Source organism: Mustela nivalis (genome assembly GCF_964662115.1).
Source record: "Mustela nivalis genome assembly, chromosome: 4".
NCBI lineage: Eukaryota > Metazoa > Chordata > Mammalia > Carnivora > Mustelidae > Mustela > Mustela nivalis.
The window spans coordinates 144,410,152-144,433,187 of record NC_139023.1 but is presented as its reverse complement, the minus strand read 5'-3'; the positions used below and the strand labels follow the sequence as shown (position 1 = coordinate 144,433,187).

The following is a 23,036-nucleotide window of genomic DNA, read 5'->3' as shown; positions in this document are numbered from 1 at the left end:
TGTCAACAGCACACCCTATAATCTTCCAGTTTTGAAAAGTTGCATTTAAAACGCTGGAATGAATAAATAATGATCACAAAAAAAGAACCAAGCTGTGTTTCTAATATTTAAATGAAAGTAGTTTAAAATTTAAAAGCCACAAAATAAGACTGTCAGTCAGCTATGCCCTTAAACAGTCTCATTTTAATACCTAAAGGATATGCTAGCATTCTAGCATATATGCACTGCTATGCACATACATTTACTTCCTTTCGTGCTAAAAATAATTATAAACTCTAGTTGGCTCAACGCCACAAAAGCAATCTAACTTATAAAAACAAATTTTTTTTTTTTTTTTACTTTAACAAGTAATAAGGCTATTTCTTGCCAAAGTGCAAGCTGTGAGCTTAAGGAATGCAGTAACTTTGAATTCATGACAAAACCTTTCGGTAACCAACAGTTTTATGGAAAAAGCATTTCAAATAAAAGGTGTGTAAGTAACAAAAAAAAACCTTCTTCTATGTTATAGAACAACTTTGCAAAGTAAAAAGAAATCATTTCAAATAACACTCTTAGATCTGCATACATTCCCCAAATCATTAATATAAATATGCTACATAATCTCACATTTCCTTTAATTCAGGAGAACATATCCTAAACATGTGTATTTATACTAAATATGTATATAGAAATATTTAAGAGCACAAGCTAAACGGAACAAGTTTAATGACACAAAATCTAGAAGGACAAGAGTTTTTTTACATGTTACAACCACTGCGGAGAATAGTCAGTTTCAAAGGACAGTGTGACACGTAAGGGTGCCCAGCCATTTTCCTAGCATGTTGAAATCCATGAGGGTGTAAGTCAGCTACGTGCAAGGCAGAGCAGAGAATCACAGAGAAGTAGAATCAAAACCTTTTCCTAATGGTACCTGTCAGAGGACTCTGCTTGTGGACCTTTTTTCATTTACATGCAGCTATGTACAAAGCAGCCTTCGATTAGATTATTTCCAATACATTGTACAAAAGATTAATCTCCCTTTACATTTACTTTAGCAAAAGCTTATGTTCAGTTACCTTATAACATTACTTCAAAAAAAATTCAACTTAAAATCATCTAATATCCTTATTTGCAGACACTCTCTTCCACAATCTGATGTAAATATTTAAAAAGTTTATTCATTTCATATCAGAAGATATGACCCAACTGGACTTTGCAAGCTCAATTTTCAATATCTATGAAAAACTGTAACTTAATCCCCAAGACTACAAAAATGCTTGATAATGATTAAGTTGCACAATATAATCATTTAACAAACTAGACCAATGATATCAGAAAACAAATGAAATATTCATAAATTCAACATTATTAACATGTAACATTAATGTAAATTATTTAAATATCTACAGGGGAATAAACATGTAAATATAATTTCCAATGCTATATGTTAATGTCAAGAAAATGAGTGAACTTTGAACTTCTGCCAAAAAGTCATCTGAGAACAAAAAGGTTGTTTAGTTGTAAAGCTCTTAAGGGAATCACATCAGAGAGAAAGAGATAAATGACACCTTTAAGTCAATTACCACTGGTCTCAGATACACCAAAACAGACCCTTCTCTCAAATTCTTTCAAGGGGGAAGAAAGATAATCATGGCAAGGACTAGTCTAAGACTCCTGTTAACTCCTCTAGCTCACTAATTATGTGGCAACTAAAAAGAACTACCCATCAAAATGAAACAACGGTTAAATTCAACTCTCTGCCAATTCCATTTCTACACCAAGAAACTGAAGAGAAAACACACAACCATGATGCCTGGCTTCATTTGCAATGCAGGACCAAGAGTCTCGTCTGGATCCTTCGTGCTTCCAGCAAAGCTCCCATACTCTCCAGTTAATTCACTCTCCTAGATGGCAATCGTACATTTTATCCTCTCATCTCAAACATTAATACCATCTACTCCATCATCCCTCTAAGCTGCTGAGAAGAAAGTGAAAATCAGAAGACAACAAAGAAAATGAGAAGAGAGCTAAGAAATAAAAAGTCATTAGAAACTCCAAAGGGCACCCTTTGGGATGCCCATCTTCATGGATCTCTATCCACACATTCTATTTTCTCTCTTTATCCTCAATAAACCATCCAAGCTCCTACTGAAGCTCATGCAACCCAAAACCCTTCTCTTCCACTTGACCAAATAAATTACTTCAGCACTCTCTTAATTAACAACTTCCTCTCAACTATATAATCCCCATCATAATAGAAAGATACTATCATTTCTGGGGCACCTGAATGGCTCACGTCTGTTAAGCTTCCTACTCTAGGTTTCAGATTGGGTTGTGATCTCAGGGTCAGGAGACTGAGTCCCACTAAGCACTCAGTGGGGAGTCGGCTTGAGATTCTATCTCCCTCTCCCTCTGCCCCTCCAGCTCATGCTCTCTCTCTCTAAAATAAATAAATCTTAAAAAAACAAAACCAAAATACATTGTCACTTCTGCAATTTAAGAATTCTTGACCTCATATCCCTCCTAAAATATAGCCTCATTTCTCTCTTGCCTTTTGTAACAAAGAACCTCAAAACAGTTATGTATAATTTCTGTCTCTAACTCCTCTCTTCTTATTCTTCCTTGAGCCCATTCCAAACAAGCTTTTGCCCCTACACTCCACAAAACCACTCTGATTGAAGTTACCAATAACTTCCACATTAACTCAATGTTCAATTCTCAGAATTCATCTTACACAAGTTATATCAGCAGATCTGACATGGCTGATCAGACTCTCCTCCTTCCAACACTTTTCTTCACCTGGTTCCAGGATACCACACTCTTGTTTTTCCTTCTGTCTAATCTTCTCTGGTGCCTTTGCTGGTTACTACTCATTCTGACCTCTTAATGTTGAAGGGTCCCAGAGCTCAGTCCTTGAACTTCATCTCTTTTCTAACTATGCTTACTCTGCAAGTTATCTCATCCAATTTTTGCTTTAAACACCCTTTGATTTAAAAAAAAAAAAATCAATGAAACCAAGAAATGGCTCTTTGAAAAGAGTAACTAAATTGATAAACCTGTAGCAAGACTCATTTAAAAAAAAGAGTATTCAAATAAACAAAATTACTAATGGAAGAAGAGAAATAACAACCAACACCACAGAAATACCCATATTTGTAACAGAATATATTAAGAAAACCTATATGTCAACAAATTGGACAACTTAGAAGAAATGGATAAATTCTTACAAACATAAAACCTACCAATACTGAAGCATAGAGAAACAGAAAATTTGAACAGACCAATTACCAGCAATGAAATTAAATCAGTAATCAAAAACTCTCAAAAAACAAATTCTAGGACCAGGCAGTTTCACAGGCAAATTCTACCAAATATTTAAAGAAGAGTTAGTACCCATTCCTCTCAAACTATTCCAAAAAATACAAGAGGAAGGAAAACTTTCAAATTCATTCTATGAAGCCAGCATTACCCTATACCCAAACCACAAAAAGACACTATAAAAAAAGGAGAAATACAAGCCAATATCCCTCATGAATATAGATGCAAAAATCCTCAACAAAATATTGGCAAACTGAATCCAACAATATATTTTTTTTTTAAAAAATCATACACCATGATCAAGTGGTATTTATTCCTGTGACAGAAGGGTGGCTCAATATTTGCCAAAAAAGCATTTTACAAGAAAGATGCAGAAAAAGCATTTTACAAAGTACATCCATTCCTGATAAAAACCCTCTGCAATCTCATTCTTCACCTACTCAGTCAAAAGGCCTAGAGTCATTCATGACCTCTCTCTTTCTCTCATATCCCACATTCAATTCATCAGCATATCCTCTGCCTTCAAAATACATCCAAAATCCAACCACATTTACTGCCTTCACTAGAAGCATCCCACTCTTCAAAAGATACAAGTAAGAAAATGAAGACAAGCTACAGACTGGTAAAAAATATTTATAAAGCATATCTCTAGGAAGGACTTGTATCAGAATATATAAAACTCAAAAAGTTAATCAATAAGAAAACAAACCACTTAGTTTAAAAAAAGGGGGCCAAAGGATTTGATATTTTACCAAAGAAGACATGTATAGAAGACATGAAAAGATAATAATGCTCACCATTATTAGTAGCTGGGAAACATAAATTAAAACCACAATGAGATACCTCTAGATATACATTAGAATGGCTACATTAAAAAGACTGACAATATATGGAGCACTGTTTGAAACATAAAATGGTACAACCACGTGGGAAAGTGGCATGGCAATTTTTTAAAAAGTTAAATATACACCTGTGGTCAAAGAATAGTGTTTATTGATAGAAATGGTCTACTTCAGAAGCTACTGAGATATGACTTAGAACTATGTATTGGTGATTCTTCCCTTGTTTGAAAGATACTAAACCATACACCTCCAGATGATGTAAACATTCCACTCCTAAGTATTCTCAGGAGAAATGAAAATACACATTCACTTAAAAGTTTCACAGACAAATGTTCACAGCCCCAAAGTGGAAAATGCCCAAATGTCCATCAACAGGTGAAAGGATAAACAAATTATGGTATACCCATAAAAAAAAAAAAAAATACTCGGTAATAAAAAGGACTGAAACATAGATGAATCTCAAAATAATCATGGTGAATAAGAGAAGCCAGAAAAGTGCACACACACACACACACACACACACACACAGTTAATTCCAGTATATAAAACTCGAAAATACAAACTAATCTACAATGACAGAAAGCAGATCAGTGGTTGCCTGAGGAAGAGGGACACTCAGAAAGGCAGGAAGGAGAGATTACCAAGGAACACGAGAGGTCTTGAGGGTGATGAATATGTTATCTTGACTGTGATCACTGTATCACAGGTATACATATGTCAAAACATTAAATCGTTTATGCGGTTTATTGTATGTCCACAATACTTCAATAAAGCTATTTCTAAAAAGAATATGGCAGGTACTTGATAAATATTTTCTGAATAAATAAAGTGGATGAAAGTAAAAACAAATGCTAAGAAAGCAAAATCCTAGAATGAATAGAAGTAAAAATATCCTTTTTTTTTTTTTGAAGTAGGAACCCCTTATATCCTCTCTTCTTGAATAGTATTCTTTTCTGAATGAGAAACTGTAAGTGGAATAAGCTATCACAAAGCAGAGTCCCTCAGTATGAAGTTGCCGTGCCTTTCAGCCAGTCCTGAAATGGACAACTGTTGTCCCAATATGCAAGCACTCTGCCACAGTCCCCCAAGCTGCTGAATATCTCAGAAACGTCTCAGGGCGCCTCGGTGGTACAGCCACCAACTCTTGGTTTTGTTCAGGTCATGATTTCAGGGTCATGAGATGGAGCCCCATGTCAGGCTCCTGGCTCAGCATGGAGGACTCTGCTTGAATTCTCTCTCCATCTGCCTGCCCCCACCCTGACCTCCCACGTACTCTCTCCCCCTAACATAAATAGATAAATAAATTAAAAAGAAAGAAAGAAAGAAAGAAAGAAAGAAAGAAAGAAAGAAAGAAAGAAACCTTGCCTCATTTTTCCTTCTTATATAATCCTTACTTGTCATTAAATGTATTTTGACCCTTTCTCCAAAATTTAGTTTGCTGTAATTTTTTTGATAACTAAGGAATGGCAATGGAAGTATTCTCAGCTCATCACCCTTGGATGAAAAGAACCTTTCCTTGGATTCCTTGTCTTCTGTCTCCCAATTTCCCACTGAGGTAGAAAAATCACCATCTCTATTTTATTTAACTCTCTTCCTCCCTCTCTTTGAAATACTAACTTCCACTCTTCAGCATTAATTTAAGCATCATCTGAATTAATGAATATACCTACACTTCTTTCATAAGCTGCTACGGTTATGCATTTTCTGTGACATGACTTCTTCATCATAAATTTAATGAAATTTAAAAATAAAATAAAATATAAAATAAAAGTAAAGCATCTACTTATGTTTAAATAAAGTTAGCCCTATAACTCACCTCATTTCCACCAACTGCCTTGGTTAAAATCACTGCAGAAGACACAGGGGGAGGCATGCAACCTACTGTCTGCAAACTGGAAAATAAAAGAAAATGCAGTTATAAGGTTTTTTTCTATCATAAATAGCAATTCTCAAACTTTCAGCTCATAAAAAAAAGTTCATGTTGCTGTAACATCATTGAAGAACAAGCATGACATGATCATATACTTTTTGGATTTAAATTGTGGTAAATTCTAGTACCTACTCTAAATTTGGATTTATTAACTTATGCGTATACTCCCCAGATCATAATTCTCTTAGTTTAGGATAGAAAACACATTGCATAACAAGCAAATGAAACTATGAGTAGTAAATCTAAATATTAAAGTTACAAAACATTACTTATCACCCAAAGCATGGACACACTTTCCACATAGACTGAATATACATTCTAGACATAGCGAGTAGCTGGCCTGAGTAAAAGTAGAAAGATCATATAGGGAACAGAGGACACAGAATGCCTGACTTTAACAAATGTTAAGTGCAGGATTACAGATGACCTCTACTTGCTGGTGTAAGAATGTATCGTTTAAAATTTATGCAATGAATTTAAAAAAAGAAAAAGAAAAGCTTTAATTCATTTTGACTAAAAACATGAGAAAACACCTTTAAAGAATTTCCAGTCCAATCTAAGTCTTGTTTTAAAGTCTGTCTTCCCAAGTGATGCTTAAATTGTCTGTCTTATTATCACTTCCCAATCTCTGAGCCTTTCTCATGATCATCACTATAATCATCACTGATACTTACTAAGCATTTACCATTTATAGTAAATACTATTCTAGATACTTTACTCACTTCTTCCTCACAAGTGTTTAAGATACATTCTATTTTTATTCTCATTTTCCTGAAAACTGAAGTTAAAAGAGAAGTTAAATAACTTGTCCAAATTCACAAAGCTACCTACCAAGTATTAAATTTTTATTCTGGAATCCGGGACAAAGACTTATCTAGCCCAACTATTCTAGCCTCTCTGCCTTTCCTGTCTTATAAATAAATAAATAAAATAAACCCTTAACTATTTATCGAATACATGTTACATATGTGTTCTATAGTTAGGATACTACACAAGGGATATTCCTACCTCCAATGATATTCAATACACAAATGTAAATAAGTAACAGCAAAATGAATACTGTTGCCATTACATTTTTAGCCCCAACCAACATTCCCAAATTTGTAGCTGCCCGTGATTGCCCCCTCAAACTAAACATGTCTAATATTTTCTAAAAAATCCATTTCACCTCTGAATTTACTTATTTCTATCAACGGGATACCTCTGGTGTTGTTGTTGTTTTTTTTTTCCTAATATCCAATTTGAAACTTTGGAGTTATATGTGGCTCCACTTGCTCCTCATAAATCAATTTATTACCACAATAAACTTTGCATTCTTCTCCATGACTGTTGCCAGCATTCCCCCTCAGATGCTTTTTGCCACGTCTGGACTTATGTAAATGAATGGTCTCTCTACCTTCACTCTCTCCCTTCACGTAGCAAAGTAAGAAGGATATGTTCAGAATCTTTATTTATTTCAATGAGTTAAACGGGTAGGAGTCTGTAACTCCCTGAAGTTAACATATTGTGTGCTCTCAAACTGGGGAGGGGAACAGAGAAAAAGTGGGCTAGAAAGAGCTTTCCCTAAGTTAATGAGGCCAAGTGTGTACTTCTTTAAGCTTCATATCCTGAGGTGAGAATTGTATCTTAGCTTCCTGAGATTGTAAACCCTACTCTACTAATAACATACCCAGTACAATGGTATCAGAAATCTTTCTTAATGACCACTTTTTAGCATATTGTTCTCATTCAACAAGAGTTTAAGAACTCCCCATCATCTACAGATGCAAGCCCTATCTTCTCAGTCCAGTATTTCAGGCCTTCTGCAATGTGGCTGTGAGGAAATTTCTTATCCTTGCCTCCCCCTAAGGCCTTATTTTTTAACTATCTATTTTAGGAATACACAACCTTTTGCTGAACCTCTTATCCTTTAAATCATTATACTACTTTTCTAACAAATCACATGCTATCCCACTGGCACAGCATGGTGGTTGGTTACTATTTTATATATTTATATCTCCCACACATCCATCTACCCTGGACATTCCCTGAATACAAGAAAAATGAGTTAATATCTTCCTATACTTTGAGTGCCTTTTACATGGGAAACACTCAGTAATGATTGGTTCTCAAAATCCATCATACATTGCTGCTCTAAAATGATGTCATCATAGTCCTTTGGAATTTTATGCTTTTTAGTGAAAGTTTTAAGCTCATTCTTTCAAACTCAATCTGACCAAACCAGTGATCTTAATTTTCCCTTCTTGTCCTGCTCTGTTTCTCTTCAGCTAAGAAAAGGATGTCCCCATTACCCAGTGGCTCAGACCTATAACCCAGAAATCTTCTTTGATTCCTCCCTGTCCTCCTCTCTCCACATCCTATCCCCCTCCAGGTCCCGAGAACGCTCATTTACAGTACATCCTCCAACACCCATCTCTGTCTACTACACAGTGACCCTACCACAGGAGCCTTCCAAGCTGCTCTCCTAGCCTTCTCTCAGCCCCTCTACTATCTATTCTCCATGCAGGAGCCAGGACAATAATTTGAACATAGAAATCAGACCATGACAGTGCCTCATTTAAATCCCTCCAGTAGCCTTCTGTCACACGCAAGTAAAATCTGAATGCTTTTATCATGGACCTACAAGATTCTGTGTGGCCTGACCCGTGCCTATCTTTCCAACTCCAAGTCATATTACTCTTCCTCTGTTTCGCCAGGCTCTGGCCATCATCATCACTTTCCTGACCCTAGAACACACCAGGCTTGTTCCTGCCCTACGGCCTTTGTGCAGTCTCTCTCTTCCTTTGCCTAGAACATTCTATCCCTAGAACTCTGTCATCTAAATCAATCACTGGCCCACCCACCCAACCACTTTCAACCTTATCACAGTTTTACTTCCCATCACTTATCTCTATCTTAATTATCCACTTACTTGGTTATTGCCAATAACACTCAAGTCTTCTCAACCTGCAAAACTACCTGGCATTTTGCCATTTTTCTTCACTATTGTTTCCCCAACACCCATAATTCCTGGTGCACAGTGGCAAAAAACAAGTGACTTAAACAGATGAATAAATGATCTCAGTTGAGATCCTCCACACTATTACCAAAGTAGGCAGTAAAAATGTGACTATCCTCATTATTTATAGGCAGGGAAATTGAGGTTTAAATCTATTACATGACTTCTTCAAAATCACATAGCAAGTCAGGGATAGGGTCAGAAAGCGATCTCAGGGCTCTAAGTTCAGCGCTTTAACTATTAGACTGTTATACCATGCTTCTAATATGTGGTTAGTTTTAAACCACTTCAAATAACTTTTTAAATTCATTAAATCTTTTTAATAAAATGGCATTTTTAATGGAAGAAAAGAGTCTAATAAAAAAATCTATTGTTAATTCAACTATCATATCAAACACAGAACAAGTAAAAAAGTGTTTATTCCCTATACATAATTTTTCTTTCCTATACATTTAAAAGACATGCATTAGATTCACCTATTATCTGTATACATTCGGTAAGATACAGAATGTACAAACTAAAGCACCCAACTGACAGCATATCTACATCTTTCTATTCCCTCCCATCTCTCTCCCAACACTGCTTTTTAAAATTCCCAGAACAGCGTCCATCCCAGAATCTTAGGATTAAACATGAGGGTGTATTTTAAGACTGTGTTATCATTAAGAGCACACTTACGTTGATGAGTACTGAGTAATATATAGAATTTTCAATCACTATATTGTACGCTTGAAACTAATATCACACTGAATGTTAACAATACCAAAATTACAATTTAAAAAAATTTACAAATAAAATCCTTTGAAATAAGAAAAAAATATATATTGCTATAAAATTCTTTGATGCATCTCCTTGAGGAACACTATCATTTAAAGGATAATAGTTTTTCAAGTGTTTTATTTCCTCATAAAAGACCACACAGAGGCCCTTTTGTATATAGTTGCCGCGAAACAATAAAGTCACCACAGATGCCTCATTAAAAGTGGACCCTTCAAAATATTTAAACGTACCCTTTTAAAAGCCATTCATTGATGGGTGTGATTGATAAAAGCTGGAGAAAAAGCCATATTGTTGCTGGAAAGAATGCAAGTGTAAAGATCTGAATGAAAAGGTGCAGTTTTATATGCACCAAAGCACTGGTCAGCTCCTGCAAAAACGAAAGACACAAAACAGCAAAGGTAAGAAAACTATTTTTCTGAGGAGAGACGGATACTACAATAACAGCAAATAAATTAGTTTTTAATTTGGAGTTACTTCAGAGCTAAAATCTTTACCTCTAAGTATATGCATAACAGACTATAAGGGGGGGGGGGAATAGGTATTTTTATACAAAATTTCTGAACAATTCTAATTTTTTCTGAATATATAATATACCCCAACAATTCAGATTTGTAAAATTCTGGATCAAGACTGAGCCAAGTACCTTTACATTAATATAGACCTGAGTTGACACTATGAACAAACATGTATATAACTACTTAAGGACCTATCACATTTTAATTAAATGTGATTAATCTCTAAGAAGGCCTCACCTTGGCAAGATATTACCAAATTCACACACAAATCGTAATTTTTAATAATGTTTTCCCCAACAATATTCTATAATTCAAAACAGCTTTTCCCCCCAAAACCAACTTCCTGGATTTCCTTGCTAATGCTTACTGAACAGTGGCTATGTGCCATGCTCTGAGTGTGTCACTTCATGTATGTTATCTCATGTAATCACCATGACAGCCTCACTAGATACTATTAACCGATTTGACTGAGGAAGAAATTGAGGTGAAGAGCCACCATACAGAGCAGCTTAGAATCAAACTCATTTCTGGTATGCTAGCAGACTCAGGTCTGCTTTTTCCATCATGCCACTCTACTGCCCCAGATGGAAGAAATTCACAATAAACATGACAAAACAGGCACATGCTCTATGTCTCACAACTAGAAAAGGATAAGGAGTTAAATTTGGGGGTTCAAATATGTACAAACTAACAAGCACTTGTATTTAAATTTCTTTGAGTTACAGTATTATTCAGTTGAAATAAAACAAATTCAGAAAGAAGTAGAAAAATACTATAAAAATAAGTACTCTTTTTAAAAAAAAAGTCCTATAAAATATGCAAGAAGTCATTAAAGCACAAAGATGCCAGAGATTCACCGGTTATAAGCAAAGCACTGGAATGTCTCCCCTAGTTCAAGTAAGAAATTCAAGAAATCCTGAGCCTCAGAGATGTTAGCAGAAGCCCATCAGTTTAACAGATACTAGGTTAATGCTGACTCTGATCACCACATTCAGGGATCGGTCTCATCGGCTCCCACTACATATCTCCCTGTATGAAGACATACAGCAGGGCCAGTGTGGTCACAAACATCTCTAATGACATCTAAGGAATTTCTAGCAACCTGGGTCTAACTTCAGACAAATGCAAAGCACTGGGCAGACCAGAAGCCACACCAGGTGCACGGATCAGATCTAAGACTAAAGGAGCCATCCTTACACTGTATTAGAATTCTTAAAGTTTCACCCAGGGAAAAGATGAGCACCAGCAGTTTCAAGAATGCTCAGCAGTTTCAAAACCAAATCCCATTCAAATATACTCAGATGTATTTGATAAATACCAAGTAAATATTAATATTTTAATTTTTTAACTATAACAAATGATTAGCCAGAATGTAGTTACTAAGGAATTTGCATATACTTGAGCTAGGAATATAAAACAGCATAACTTTTCTGAAAAGTAACTTGGGAATATGTATCAAGGACTATAATACAACTCACAGTCTTGGACCCCAAAGTGCTATGTCTGGGTACTTATTCTAAGGGTAAAAAATGTGGTCGGGGCGCCTGGGTGGCTCAGTTGTTTGGGCTGCTGCCTTTGGCTCGGGTCATGATCTCAGGGTCCTGGGATCGAGCCCCGCATCGGGCTCCCTGCTCCGCAGGAAGCCTGCTTCCCTGTCTCTCTCTCTCTGCCTGCCTCTCTGCCTACTTGTGATCTCTGTCTTTCAAATAAATAAATAAAATCTTTAAAAAAAAAATGTGGTCATAAGTATTTTGTACAAAACTGATCACAACAGCAAAAATTAGGAAACAAGTTAAAAGTCCAAAGCTGAATGAATAATTAAATAACTTAAGGTATAACAAGACTGTTACAAGTTAGTGAAAACCACCTTAAAACTGTGTTGACAAACATGTGGTAACACAAGGTCCCTTCCCTACTTAACCAGTAGGAGTATAAATTGGCACAACCTGGGAACAGCAATCTGGCAATTCATTCCTTCAGTCAAGAAACACGTACCAAGAACCCAACACTCCTCTAGGTACTTCAAATATCTGTCATAACTTACACTGCACATAACATTTGACTTAGCAGTTCTCCTTCTAGGAATTAATCCTTCACATTTTCTCCCAAATGTGGAGAAAAGACAATTTTTAGGTTATCCTTTGCAGCATTTTTGTGATAGCGAGACCTTGAAAATTATCTAAATATCTGTCAATGAGGACTAATAAAATACATCATGACACATTCATAAAATGGAATGTTTTCCAGCATACAAAAAGAAACAAGGAGTTCTTTATGTGTTGATATGAAACAATCTCCAAGACAGGTTTTTTGAGTAAAACAAGACAGGGTAGCAAGCAGTACAAACAATACAGCTTGAAAGGGGGCACATATGTTTTACACAGAGTATCTCTGGAAAGATACAAACTATCTGTCTGGTTATCTCCAGATATCTGACAGAGAGGAGAAAAAAAAACTTTTCATCATATATACCTTTGTATCTTTTGATTTATGTTCATAAAAGCAAACAAAATGTAAATTTTATATACATGAAGAAAAATTAAATATATTAAATTACATGGAAAATCATAATTACACAATGTTACAAGGGAAAAAAGATTATATATGCGTGGACATATGTGATATATATGCAAGTGTACATATGTGTATACTTGCATATATACATAATTTTTTAAAATATTTCTTTTTTAAATATTCTATATGTAAAACATGTTTAGGAAAAAAGGGACTAAAAATCACAGAGGTGTTACTACTAGTTGTTTTCAATCTTTCTAATCTTTCTACAATGGGGAAATACCACTTTTATAATCAGATAAAGTTATAAAAAACAAAACGTAGTTTAAAAATACTCGCTGATCCAATAAATGACAATTAAGCAATTGCCACTGCATCATAACAAAGGAACAATAAAGAATCCAGCAAAATGAATCACAAAGGCCAACCATATTGGTCATAAGGGGCCTCTTGACAACAGGGAAGTAACAGGCTATCCCAAAGTCCAGCCATATCTTCTTCACACAACCACAAAGATAAGTTACCAGTGGAAAGTATTTGTATACAGAGGTAACAATGGAAATAAGATAACAATGGAAAAGAAAAAGCAAGTGGCCATTATAACATTCAAAACAGTATTATTCCATACATACCCATGCAGAATTTAGGGCCACACACTCAGATAAATGCCACCACGAATAATGAAAAGTTGATTCTGCATGACATTTTATTTATTCACATGTAATACAGGTCAAATTGCATTAAAATAAACTTAAGGATACTCCCAACACTGATTACCAGAGTTATCATTGACAGTATAAAGAATTGCTTAAAATCAGGGCTTCTGACTGAGATGTAGAAATACTTCCATTACATACCAATTTCCCTTCTAACCCCTCTTTGACCTTTATTTGATTCACTTCCTGAGAATCAGTCTCATAGCTCTGGGCTGGAAATAAGCAGAAGAACCTAAAGTTTAAAATTTGCTATATTTGCTTCTAGGGTAATAGGACTTCCAAAATAATTTTTTTTTGGAAAATAAGGAAAGACTTGTATATTCTGCCCTACTCAGGACCCTTTCCAGGCCCTGAGCATTTTGCTCATCTTTGTTTCCAACCCAGTACCAAACACAGTGCCTTGTAGCCACAGGCATTTCATAGGTATTATGAGATTTCATAGGTTTATATGAGATTGTTCCTGCCATGGTATGCTGAGTGACCAATCCTCTGACACTGTAGTTCCTAATTAGTTAAACATAAAATATATTTCAAATGTGACTTATCTGACTTTAATACAACGAATTTTCAGAAAACATTTCAACAGATATTTTAAAATATAGAAATCAATAGTCATAAAATTAAAGAGAGCATTAAATCTTTTTAGTATTAAGTATTAAACACAGAGTTCCTTATATTTTAATAAATTAGCAAAATAATTTTAGAATATACACCATTATGTCAATGTATGGGTAATACTATATGAAATGTTCAGTACAAATCAAACTTGAATGGGACCAATTTAAATGCTCTCAAAGAAACTCAAGTCAGTAATAATTTACTATCTCCTGTGTGTGAAAATACACTATTCTAATAGGGCTCAAAATAGTAGTCCAGCTGAAATAAATATAAGATTATTAACTAGAAAACAAATAACAGGATTGCTACCTCCTAGCTTAAAACTGTTCAGTTGTCCAGAAAATTAGCGGGGCTTAAAGATGGTTTAACATTATACAGTGATGCAATCTAGAACATCTTAAGTTAAATGGATCCTGAAAATGACTTAATGTAGTATAGTTTGAAAAGGGCCATAGATGGAAGAAATGGCTTTGATGGCTACTTAGATACCGTGATAAAGCACACGATTAAGGCATTTCATCATTAGATCCAAATTAGCTGGATGACTCTGATGGTTTCCTAGGTGTTTACAGAAGAATTTGGTCCTTAGAGAAATGCTGATAAGCTACGACATTCTTCCTTCTTAAACTCCTGCATCCCAAAGTTGGCTGCTTTACAGAATCACATTAAGCAAGAAGCTAGGAGTGAGAGAATCAAGTCTCTTGCCAGATTTCTCATGGCATGAGTAACAGCTGTAGCCGTTAAGCAACCACCAGGGGACACAGTTAGACCAATGTCCCAAGAGGAGGACTTGGATAAGGCACCTGCTCCACAAAGGACATTAGCCACGACCAGCAGGAAAACCTTCAAGGAAGAACAGACCAGCACCATGGGAGTAGCAAATACTTTTCTGTATCACTAGGTCCCATATTTGAGAACCAATAGAACGAAGATGTTGACAGAAAAAAATCTGTGTCCTCTAAGAACTGATCAAAGTCCTTTCGTGTCAATACACTTTGCAAAAACTAGATTTAACACATTTAGGAAATTACGTTCCATGTCAGTTATTTCCAGAAGAACAGGTAGTAAGGATATTCAGAATTTTTGAGACAAATTTATCAGTTAGCACCCAGGGACCCCATCTATATAAAATAACTCCAATAGAAAGATTTATACCAACCAGATAACAACAGAATGGTCAAAGAAGGAGGTAACTAAATTTGGTCCTCATTCAAATCACACTTAAAAGAAAATAGCTCCAATAGAAAGATTTATACCAACCAGATAACAACAGAATGGTCAAAGAAGGAGGTAACTAAATTTGGTCCTCATTCAAATCACACTTAAAAGAAAATAAGTAAAGCACAACATGATGCTGAAAAAAATTTCAACTTTTAAAGCTATTCCACAAAAAAAATTCTTGCATAGTTAAGATTTCCTTATCTACATAAGAATAAGCATCTTAGAATAAGAACTTTAAAACCCTAAGAATTTTCTTCAAAAATAAATGGGCATTTTTTTCCTTTCTATTATAAGTTGGAGAATCATAAATTCTATGAATTCTTCTCTTGGATATTAAAAATGTCTGATTTCTTTAATTCTAGGAAAATCCCATGTTCAGCGACACCTGGATCAATAAATAATATTACCTACATGTCTCCGTGATGAACTGTGACATAGTATGAAAAATCCCTTGGGACGCCTGGGTGGCTCAGTTGGTTAAGCAGCTGCCTTTGGCTCAGGTCATGATCCCATCGTCCTGGGATCGAGTCCCACATCGGGCTCTTTGCTCCGCAGGGAGCCTGCTTCTCCCTCTGACTCTGCCTTCCACTCTGTCTGCCTATGCTCGCTCTCGCTCACTCTCTCTCTGACAAATAAATAAATAAAATCTAAAAAAAAAAAAAAAAAAAAAAAAAAATCCCAATTTCTCTCTTAAATCACTTATTAAGATTTAATAGATAAGCCATCAAAGGATATACTTTAAAACATATAAATTAGTTAAAAGTCACAGCATAACATGCATCACTTGAGCAGCATGAGTCCTGACAACAAAAGTTCACCCACAAAAGTTATGGAAACCCAACTAAAAAACAACTGAAATGTGCCATAGCATTCACCACCATAGTCACCACCACCATAATCTGAGGAAGACCTAAAGTAGATGCTTCATTCAGTTCAGTTGCTGTATTAAAAACATACCCATTATAACCACACCCTCAGGGTCCATGTTGTTCAACTACAAAATTTCTATAATATACAAGTTCAAAACACAGTCCTTTGCTGAAGTTCAAGTTATTTTTTGTTACAGTGAAGCCTTTAAGCCATAGTTACATACACCTTTACAAAAGGATTCTGAAATTTCACAATAATAAGCAGAAATTAAACTTTTCTCCCTGCTTATCACATGCCCGATAGGTGACAGTACCTCTGTTTTTAATGACAGTCCGCTGTTAAAGAATATTGTTGCAACAGCAATGTAGGAGACAGTTATTTCTGGTTTCAGTGGTCCTAAAGAGAGAGAAATGAGTTACTGTTAGATAAGAATTTCCAGCAGATAACTTGGTATGAAAGAAGAATCCATTGGGGGAAGGCAATTAGTACTTCAAGTCTTAGTGTTGCCCTAATACACTACTGTTCTGACAGGGTTAAGCATTTGCTGTGATGCAGTCTAACTCCGAAGGGGATTTTCCAGAAGGAAGGACCATGGCTATCCAGTTCAGCACAGAAGAACACTCTCCTGGGTGAGAGCAGATAGGCAACATCCTTTAGTATTAGGACCTAAATGCATCTGCCACAGCATCAGAGTTTATGTAACAATCAAAATTCCCCAAACCAAAAAAAGAAAAAAGAAAAAAGGAGAGAGCGAGAGAATCTGTGGAAGAAGTTCCCTTCTCTTTACCAAATATTACTTTGCTCTTTCTAGGCTACCAAAAATAAAAACTGGTATTCACGCACACATTCAGTTCCACCCAAGGGTGTCCATTTCTACAAATATTTATTCAGCACTTACTTTGTGAAGGAGCACTTGCTATGCGAGGAAGATAAGGGATACAGAGTAATAGAGTACTAACAATAGGTTAGGTTTCCAGTTACTATTATACTGTGCAGGCCCTGGCTACCCTGTAGTGAACCAGACAATCCTGATCTTTGCCCTCTGGAAAATCCTCTCTGGAATCAGGTTGGTCATCTCCCCAAATGTGTTAATGCTATGAGGACAACAGCAGCAACCCTGATACTTCTTTTTATAATCTATATACAATTGTCTTAAAGACCCAATGTGTTAAGCAAAGAACAACATTCTTTTAAAAGAAGTCATCTGAGAAAACGCCATTTTGTACTTATATACTAGTGGTCCTCCAAAAGCTGCTATTTTGCCTCCCACAGACATTTGGCAGTGTTTGGAAACTCTTTTTGGTTGTTGTAACTCAGCAAGTGGGGTGTGTTACTGGCATCTAGTAGACTGAAATCAGGAGTTCTGCTAAACAACCTAGAAAGCACAGGCCAGCCCTCCCAACAACAAAGAATTATCATGTCCAAAATGTCAATAGTGCTGAGATTGAGAAACACTGGTATATGTCAACATTTTAAAATGTGATCACCTCATATCTGGCATTCTATTCAATCCTCTCATGCTGAGTTGAATGGTGTCCTGCAAAACTCACGTCCACCCAGAACCTATGAACATGACCTTATTTGAAAACTGGTTCTTTGCAGATGTAACCAAGTCAAAATGAGGTCTTGTTGGATTATGGTGGACCCTTATCCAATGACTTGTATTCTTACAAGTAGAGGTAAATTTGGACAGAGTCACACACAGAGGGAAGATGGAGCTATATTGTCATAAGCCGAGAAACACCAAGGACAGCAGGCAACCACCACAAGCCAGAAGCCAGAAAGGATTCATCCCTAGTCTTCAGTAGGAGCATGGCCCTTGACTTCAGAATTCCAGTCTCCAGAATCATTTCTGGAAAATAAATCTCTGCTGTTCTATGCCACCCAGTTTGTGTGAATCTGGCACGGCAGCACTAGGAAACTAAGAACCCTCCCTTATGCCAAAAGACCACAACCATAGCTCCTCTGTTCCCTGCAGCCCACCATCATACCCACAGGTATTGCTCAATAAATAAGACCAAGCTCAGGAAAAATCAGCATTTAGTCAGCAAATACTTACTAAACAACTCTGATATTTTAGTCATTTGTACTATACCAATGAACAAAAAGAAACAATCTTCTCAAACATAGCAATAAATAAATAGTTGGCATTTAAACAAATTCTTTTGCTGAAATCTGAGAAAAGGGAGCAAAAGGAAGAAGGCAAGTGCAAAAGACATCACGTTTCAAGGCAGAAAAAGTGTTCCAAAACTTGAAAATATGTGCGTTTTTTTATACTTGTGAGTGAATCTGTCTCTGCATCTCACATTTAGAAATATTTTCTCGGTGAGCCTAGGTGGCTCAGTGGATTAAGCTGCTGCCTTTGGCTCAGGTCATGACAGACAAAGATCACAAGTAGGCAGAGAGGCAGGCAGAGAGAGAGAGAGGAGGAAGCAGGCTCCCTGCTGAGCAGAGAGCCCGATGTGGGACTCGATCCCAGGACCCTGAGATCATGACCTGAGCCGAAGGCAGCGGCTTAACCCACTGAGCCACCCAGGCACCCTGTTTATGTTTTTTAAAGGAAAAACAAAGCAGTTTGCTTTTAGGATTTATGTCTCATTAATGTCAGTAATCTAAATTAAGATGCAGGTAGAAATAAGAAACTTATTCGGTACTTCCAAAGAAGGAAACCTTTCTCTTCCAGATAATGATTAGCACAGTGTTAAGACTTTGGTAAACTCTAAGGCATGCATAGCTCAGGGCTTCCCTGGGTTGCACTGGAACTGGTACAGATTATCAACACTTTAGAATCTACACATTTACATTTACCCTGGCTCTCTATTTTCAATGTCTTCTACATATTTAAAAATGAAAGGTACCTGAGTAAAAAGGACAGTGAACTAAGAATTAAATTATCTAGGCTAGTACATGTTATGCTTTTTCCCTTTTGGAAAGTCATTCAACTTCTCTAACTTTTAGGTTTCCGTTACCTATAAATTTCCTGTGATATATAACTTACCTACTGGCTGACAGACTGTTTTTAAAGGGAGGTCAGATCATAGGTATGATACTTCTAAGTGCAGCAGTCTTGCAATTAAATCACTTTAGTATGAAGAGTGTAGTCATTGAGGTATTGATCCAGGTAAAGATGAAGTGAACATATTAACAAATTTAAGACTACCAAAACTTTTCCTATTTAAAAGAGTCTAGGAAACTGTTCTATTGAAAATTGTTGAGTCAATGTAAATGCACTAAAAATCACAGTTGCCAAGTACAGAGCTCATAAATGGAACCCATGACTAAAAATTACAAGGAAAAAAATTAAAATAAAAAAATAAAAATTACAAGTACAAAGAGGTGCTTTGGGGATACCTGGGTAGCTCAGTCAGTTAGGCGTCTGCCTTTAGCTCAGGTCATGTCCTGGGATTAAGTCCCGAATCAAATGGGGCCCCCTGCTCATCAGACTCCCTACTCATCAGGGAGTCTGACTTTCTCTCTCTACCTGCCTCTCCCCTAGCTCACGCTCTCTCTTATTCTCTCGCTCTCTCAAATAAATAAAATCTTAAAAAAAAAAAAAAAAAGAGGTGCTTTTGACCATTCTAAAGAGCAAGATGTAACACATTTTCAGCAACCATTCCTCTCATTATTCCTAGATTTTTGTTGTTTTAACTTGTGAAATCAAAGTGTTATTTGGTACTATTTGGAGGTTTATTTTTACTTAAGAGTTTTCACAGGTAGGAAGGTCAATTAAAAAGCTCAACAGAATTATCAAGAATTTAGCCCAACAGCCTATATAAGAAATTCCAAGCAATTATTTGTTCTAATTTTTTGGAAAAAGTAACTTTTACACATGGATAGTTATCAAATCACATGAGCACATTGTTATTTAATATTAGCTGATTCTGTTCTGCTCTTTTGGGCTAAAATTGAGGCACTGAAAATGTCTTTATTGCATAGAGCCCTTCTTTTGAATATTCATTGCAAATTATTTTTTGCCAAGAATATTTGTATGGGTTTTGCAACTAGTATGAAAAAAAGGGAGAGCCCTGGTGTCCAGTGCCTCTTCCTTGATCTAGTCAACTAACCAAGGATGAGTCACCTGACTTTAGGTCTCAGTATTTTCAACTGTAAAAGCAGCTTGTTGGCTTAAAATACTTAAAGGTCCCTTTCAGCTCTTAACATTCTACTCTTATAATTAAACAAAGAAGCGAATTATCCTGTATTAATGGCATAAGTACGAGTAAAAATCAGAAGCAATATTTCTAAGATAGGATAATGTAGCAAAACTTCAAGAAGCAGAGTCAGAAGGTACAAATAAGATTACAGAATCCATCTTACACATTTCATTTTGAAGAAGCCCTAGGAAAATGATTCAGCCTTCAAGAACCCTTCTTCCCACAGCATCTTGGGAATGTTAAGATAAAAAGTATTTTGCCAAAGCTAGCCCCTGCAGATTTAAACATAAAGATAATACATCACCTGTATTTACACCTTATGAGCAAATAAGAGACCTAAGACCATAAGCTAGAAAGTGTGCCACTGAAGCTAGTTAAGTATACATTCCTGATCACTACAAAGACACTCTAACTTTAATTCTGCCTATCCAGCTAGCTCCAGGGACAGAGGGTACTCATTTGGCAGAACCTGAAATACCAGCATTCACAGAGAAGTCAGGTCAAATGTTTTCAGAAGGAGAAACCATGATGAATATCAGCCTCATTCTCAGTTACATATTCTACACATCTTGTACTAAGTTGAACACAGGAAGAAAAAACATAAAATAAATAAAAAGTTTTAATCCTCATAATCTTTGTTCAAGTAATTCTTTTTAAAATATTCCCTGAAGCTATTTCTAAATGGAGGAATTGAGGGTAGAGGGTAGAAGAAACCACTGTTCTAAAGAGAGATCATTTCATTCACTTCCAACATGTTTCAACAAAGAGGTACATGTAACTTCAAACAGCCTCCTGAACACTTCCTAAAAGATTAGGAAGTATGTTGTACGACTGACCTATTAAAACTGTCAATAAAGGTGGAAACTGACAAGGTCAAAAAGAAAATGAACTGAGGAAATTCAATTAATATTTATGAAAAGTAGGGCATGATTGTCTAAGGGTGGAAAGAGGGAGGAGAATCAAAGACTAATGATATTTCCAGCCGTTTCCACCAATGCCCACCCCCCACATTACAAGGCTCCCACTATTCAGAAATCTGGGTAGCCTGCCTACATTTCCCTGCCAAAATACACACTACACATGGCCTAACACAGGCTGTATCTGTTGAGCACTAACAACGGAGTCCGGGCAGCACACGGAAGTACTGTCCTGTAATGAAAAAGTGCAACGTGTCAGTAGGCTCGGGAGTTTCTGAAGCGGCGGCAATTGCAGCAAATCATCACTCTGCAACATGTGGGCCACAAAATCTGAGTTGGAGGATGAAGGGGTATCCCTTTCTCTTTTCCTTCCCCCACTCCTTTTTTTAAACGTGGGGGCGGGGAAGGGGTGGGATCCGGAAACAGACAAGGTAATGGTGGCCACTCCAAGATAGATAAGAACTCCTGGCAACCTAGCGTCCCTCCGGACAGGATGCTACTTGGAAGGCAGGAGGAGTAAGTTTCATTCTCAGTAAGCTCACTCCTTAACACTAAGGATACTCACTGATTGCTCGTAGAAAAGGCAACCTGCGTTCAAATTCTCTTGCCCCGTTCCTAATTACAGTCTCTGGGGTGGGTAAATTAAAACATCAGTTAAAGGGCCAAAGGACACCCAGAGCTGGTCGGTGCTCTTGAGAGAAGCAGCCACTTCCCGACTACGGTCTCCCCTCCTTCCCGAGACTCGAAAATGAGTTTTGAAGTGGGAATCCCGATGGAGCGTTCGGAGGTGCAGCACTTACCCCCATTCACCCCTATGGATGGCTCCAGTTTAGCTCCGGCGATCGCCAACACTATTCCCATCATGAACCATTCTTTCCTCATTCTCTCCAGCAGCCTCATGTTTGTTAGGGTGGGTGGGTTTTGTTTATTTGTTTGGCTTTTTTTCTTTTTACGCTGAGATCGCTGAATCCCCGGGGCGTCTCCACACTTTCCTCGGTCCCTCCAGACATGCAGCAGAGCAAGTCAAATTGCCACTTGTAAACTAAAGACCAGGGGGTTGCTCCGGCGGCTTTGAGGAGGGCTGGGAGTAGTAGTATCCAGTGACAGGAAAGTCTCACAGAGCGCCGCCATCACTACCGCGCGCCTCACAATAGACGCGCACCTCACCACGGCAGCTCTGGCCTCGGCTCCCAAGCACAAACGCTTTAAAGCGGACACTTGGGTCAGGTTGGCCAACACAGGCTAGGACTGACAGACTCGCCACCGCCAGGACCTGAGGAACTTTAGGAATGACTGCTTCTCGGAGCGACATTAGGCTTCACAGCCACCCAGGCTTATCAAGGGTCCCGCTCCGACTAAACCTTTAGGCACAGATGGCCGCGTCCCTGAAGCACATCTATGGAGAAACTTTCTTTTGCTTCACCCTGAACTTGCGGGAAAGGCTCGCATCCAATCTGCGCCGGGATTTCTCGGCTGACAGCAGCGGCGGCAAGGGTGCAGGGGAACTTTTCTGTGGCGTGCTTCTTCGGGGCATTACGACGCTTCCCCGACGCCGGCGTTGACGTGTGCGCCGGGGGAAGGAGAGGCCACTCTCCGTCTCCAGGTTCTCCGCGGGAGCCCGGGGAGTTAGAGTCGCTCCGAGGTCCGCGCGGGAAAGCGGTTGC

At 37.2% G+C, this 23,036-nt stretch overlaps 1 protein-coding gene across 8 annotated transcripts in view; it reads right to left on the bottom strand.

Moving 5' to 3' along the window:
* Positions 1-22,560, bottom strand: part of SLC10A7 (solute carrier family 10 member 7) — a 251,975-nt gene extending 229,415 nt beyond the window's left edge. For 3 of the 8 annotated variants that reach the window (XR_014311044.1, XR_014311045.1, XM_082728239.1), the window contains exons 1-4: positions 22,173-22,550; positions 16,615-16,697; positions 10,078-10,214; positions 5,956-6,031 (exon numbers count right to left, since the gene is read on the bottom strand). Coding sequence is in view for 6 of the 8 variants with exons in the window: in XM_082728239.1 (XP_082584365.1) it covers positions 5,956-6,031; positions 10,078-10,214; positions 16,615-16,697; positions 22,173-22,272 (396 nt within the window). In the remaining 2 variants the exon portion in view is untranslated. Of the gene's footprint in view, positions 1-5,955; positions 6,032-10,077; positions 10,215-16,614; positions 16,698-22,172 lie in introns of all 8 variants that reach the window. The other 5 variants (XM_082728238.1, XM_082728236.1, XM_082728240.1 and 2 more) reach the window with 5 other exon arrangements.
* Positions 22,561-23,036: the final 476 nt, after the last annotated feature.